The 4436-nt window shown below is 48.1% G+C and overlaps 1 protein-coding gene across 1 annotated transcript in view; it reads left to right on the top strand.

Annotated features, from left to right (window-relative positions):
• Nucleotides 1–1541: 1541 nt before the first annotated feature.
• SYT13 (synaptotagmin XIII) overlaps nt 1542–4436 on the top strand; it is a gene marked incomplete at its 5' end in the record, with an annotated part of 8054 nt that continues 5159 nt past the window's right edge. Inside the window, 2 exons of the mRNA XM_010134712.1 lie at nt 1542–1764; nt 3587–3721. Coding sequence (XP_010133014.1) covers nt 1542–1764; nt 3587–3721 — 358 coding nt within the window. The remainder of the gene's footprint in view (nt 1765–3586; nt 3722–4436) is intronic.

Here is a 4436-nt window from a genome sequence, read left to right as displayed (position 1 = left end):
AGTATCTAAGTGCAGCCAAATGCTGGGTGGGGATGGCACGTGGTGAGGTCTGTCTTTCTCAACCCACTTCTCTTTCGGAGCCCGTAAAAACAGACAAGGCAAAATGCTGTGTTACACAGTGGACCTCCTAGACACCGATGCACTGGCTGCCTTGAGAAGATGGAGCTGCTGACCTAGTTAGTTCTTCACCACTGCCAAGTGCACGTAGTCATAGCGCTGTCATCTCTGTAAGCAGAGCAGGACTGAAGAGCTCAAGTCCAAGACATCTCTCTTTCTTCAGCTCTGTCTCTTGAGGAGTAGCGATGCTCCCTCGGGACGGGTAACTGGGACCACAAAGTCCCAATGCAGACAAGTGCTTCAGGGCATCATTGACATTCATTAGTAATAGGGAGCAATGAGACTAATGAAAAACTTGACAATTACGAACATTCTCTGGGTTGCACACCATCTAAACTTAACACAGAATCGGCTGGCAGACAGCGGGGTTGGAGACAATCCCAGTGCACAATAATCAACCAAAATGGCAGTTTTACTTCTGCTTTTTGCCTTTCGTGTTTTGGAAACATTAATAAGATCAGTCGCAAGGGACGGGGTCGTTTGCTAGTCAGCTTTTCTTCTTTCCTGTTGATGAATCCAACTGTTAAACCAGTAAGGATTTCAGTTGTGAGCAGACCGGATTCTTTCTTGGGACCTAAGGAAAAGAGGACCATTATATTCCACTGAAATATTTTTCATTGTTTTGGGAGAACAGTAATGCCCTTGGGACAACCTCTGCTTGGGCTGCCTGAGCATTATGCTGTCTCTCAGGTTCTTCTGCTCATTCCACGTTCACGATTCAGCACAGAATTGGAATGTTAAAACAAACTGAGACATGAATCTAAATGTAAATCCCAGTATAACAAAGAGGTCAGGTGGAGCTCTGGTCCTCAGATCCAAGAGATAGTCCAAGAGGCCGAGATGACCCCTGCATCAACTACTCTTGGTATGCCATTGCAGGGCTCATGTGTTCGACCAGTTCTCCTTTTCCTTATTACACATGGTCGTATTTGCTCCAGGTGACTGTGTGATCCATGCCTTTGCCTTTCTAATGCTTTCTGTGTACTCACGTAAAATGCTCTGAAATCTGCGTGTGGCTGTAGCCTCTGGATCTTGGGTTAGGCTTCAAAAGTCAGGGTAAAAAATACCATACCTCAATCATAGCAAAATGAACTTCAGAGTTGATTCTGTGCTAAAAAAAACCACAGACCCATGAAAGAAGGATTAACTGGTACAGGAACAGAGAAATAATCAAACAATAAGAACTTTTCTTTTTCCTGTTGCAAGCAGACATCTGTAGAGGAGTAAATCTGGAAAGAAATCCACCAAGCAGAAGGGTTTCAGCTTTGGCAAACGGGCGGTCTCTAGAACCCAAAAACCAATGGCAGTGGGAACGACCAGAGGCGCCGTCCTTCCTCCTTTTGTCTCAGCTCAATTTAACACTGAGAAAATCAGAAGAATTAGTCTAATCAGCGCAAAGTAATAAACGAGGTTTTAATTTTCAGTTCAACGTTAAGAAAACTGCAGAGCCAGTGCAGCCTCGAGCACTCCTGAAGTTTCCCAACATTTATGGCCCCAAACCAGTAGTAACTTCACCTGAAGTTGTTAACTACACGCAGTACTCCCTGAAGACAACTGAGGAAGGAGCTGCTGGAAAACATACTGGTTTGGATGAGACCAGGATGAAGATACAGGTCAACGAGGAGCTGTTTGTTCTCCCTCAAAACGGTAGGAGTGTTGGGTCTACAGACCAACAGTGGCTTTTCTGGGTGTAGATCTGCAATACTTGTGAGCACACTGTGGGTGTAGTTAGAGAAATAAATGTGGGAATGAAGACATGGGGAGCTTTCCTTCCTCTTATCGTGGACGCTGTAAGTGAGTTCTGTCTTCAAAGCACATGTTTAATAGAAAATAGTCATGGAGCTCGTCAGGACATTCATATAACGAAGCTGTAGTTGTGTCTGGCTGTAAATTTTTTTACCTAAACATCTTTTGTGTTGGAGAATCTGGCTGGCAGCAGATGTTTTGTGGAAAAACATGTGTTTAGGTAGTTTTACCAAGTGCAGTTGCCAGAGTATGGGTGAAATATCTGGCCCAAAGTAGGCAGAGTATCTCCTCCGGGACAAACGCTGTCTGTCCAGCTGCTATTCTGGGCAGGGGCACCGGCAGCAGGGCTTCAGCCTGCTGCTGTGCTTTCTCTGCTGCTTTCCCCCTCCCCCGGTTGGGTGAGATGGTCTTGACATGTAACATGCAGTGACGCCGAGGGCTGACGCCTCAGACAGTTTTGCCAAGCAGAATTCTTGTTTTCCAGCCAGCCCAAAGGGTCACGTGCCAGAGCCTGGACATACGATTGCTGGTGCCTGAGAGAAAATGCGATGTTCGCTATACGCATCTGGCAGCATGTCTGGGTTGCTTCCACACTGATTTTTACCTTCACAGCTGTCTCATGGTTAATAAAACCTCCCGAAAGCTTTGCCAGAGACCCATCTGTCATGATGGCATTTTTTATCTTTTTTTTTTTAAGAAAACTATTTTTAGATTCTTAAAATGGCTTGAGATTATATTTTTGTCCTTCTGGGAGGATGATTGCTGCATTCATCCCTCCACCCTGAGACTTGTGAGAATGGAAAAGAAAGTGCCATGAGAAGCAGCTGCATTGGAGGAAGAGACTGTCTGAGCCACGTCCTTAGGTGTCAGGGAGAAGATTACAGGGTGGAGAGGCTGAAGGGCAGTGCCGCGAGTGGGGTAAGGCTTTATATGAGTGTTGGTGTAAGGGTCCCTCTGCACTGCTAACGGCAGGAGCAAGTTTGCTTCCTGCTGTGCTCAAGCACTGCTGAAATAAACCAAGAATTGTTCTGTTCCCCTTTTGGTGCCACCAAAAGGTGGGGTCCAGACTGCGGCTGACATTTTTAGGAGGGCTGGTCCCGCTCTTGTTTTCTGTGTGAATCAGAACTGTCCTTGCAGTTAGCAGGGTTTGATGACAGAGCTGTGCTTCATTGCAGTATGAAACACGTACTCAATTTCAAAATCTCACGTGGAGAAACTGCCTCACAGCTCCCTGAGCTCATTACCTGTCTTCCACCTGGTCAAGTGCTGTGGAAACAGATATCTTCTGCGTGACAAAGACTGTGTTGTTAAAATCAAAGAATGTTCAAAGAGGCCTGAACTAACGCAGAGCTGCATGGCAGCTGCAAAGTAGAGTCGAGTTCTCATTCCAAAGAACACGAGATTAACTCACCAATGTGAGTTAAAAACAATCCAAAGCAACATAAGTGATGAAGGTAGCGTAGACACCTTGGCCTAGGGGCAAGGTGGAAGTGCCTGTGTGAACCATTTCAGAGCACAAGGCAGTAGAGAGCAGAAGGCTTGTCCAAAAGCTGTAGGGAGAGCTGGAAGGGTGAGAAAAGAGTGAAAAGAAGGGATGATGGTGGAGGAAGAAGGAACATACAGGATACAGTAAGACCTTTAGAGAAGTTGAGTCACTACAGGGTGGGTTGGTTCTCCTTGGAAGGTGAAGACCTGCTTGCTAAAGGGGTTATTTCAGTTCCAGGTGTGGTAAAGGACGTGTGTGTCACGGAGCACCTGAACCCCGAGAGCGCAGCCAGCTGCAACCAGGCCCCCGAGCTGCGCTATTCTCTTGCGTACGATCAGCAGAAAGCTGAGCTGCACGTGGCCCTGCTGGAAGGTAAGGGACAGGGACCTTCCACGGGTGATTCTGCATCTGGTGGGTACAAACCCCTGTTGATTCTATAGAGAATATATAGAATTCTGCCTTAAAACCAGCGCGGCTCCCCAGGAGCACGGCGCGTCTCACTGGTTCTGGGTGGGCAGCATAGAGGTAGCTGGCAATGTCACTGCTCGATGGGAGCGTGTGGGGCATGGCTGGAGGACAATTGTCTGCACAGCTCAAAAGCAGAAGACAGGAACCAGGATGGACCCCTCCAGTCCCAGACATGGTACAAAGCAGCTGCTTCTTTATTTTTTCCCCTTTGGGGGCAGGGGGAAAGGGGGTTGCTATCTCCTTCCTCTCTACAGCTTTCATTCTTCAACCTGAGCCACTCCCTACTGCCTCTTTGACTCCCCCAAGCCAAGTCAGAGGCTGAGCTGGAGATACCAGACGTGTCTTGCAGGCACTGAGGAAGGTCCCTGTGGCTGCGCCCAGCCAGGCTCCGTGTCGCTCTCTGAAGTGGGGACTGACAGCTGTAACGGCTTCTCTGCTCAGGGCTGGAGCATCGTCAGTTCCTCTGGGAAAGTAAAATAAGCCGAGTGAATAATTCATGCACCGTGCAGATCTCTGTGGAGAACTAACCCACTCACACCCTCCGAGGCGAGAACTGAAAGGGTGCTAACGGTAGCCACTGCTGTGGGCCGCTGCCAGCAGCCAGCCCAACCGCCCCGTC

This window comes from Buceros rhinoceros, unplaced genomic scaffold, assembly GCF_000710305.1.
Source record: "Buceros rhinoceros silvestris isolate BGI_N320 unplaced genomic scaffold, ASM71030v1 scaffold19534, whole genome shotgun sequence".
NCBI lineage: Eukaryota > Metazoa > Chordata > Aves > Bucerotiformes > Bucerotidae > Buceros > Buceros rhinoceros.
Note: the sequence above shows the minus strand (reverse complement) of the source record. Positions and strands in the feature narration are given on the sequence as shown.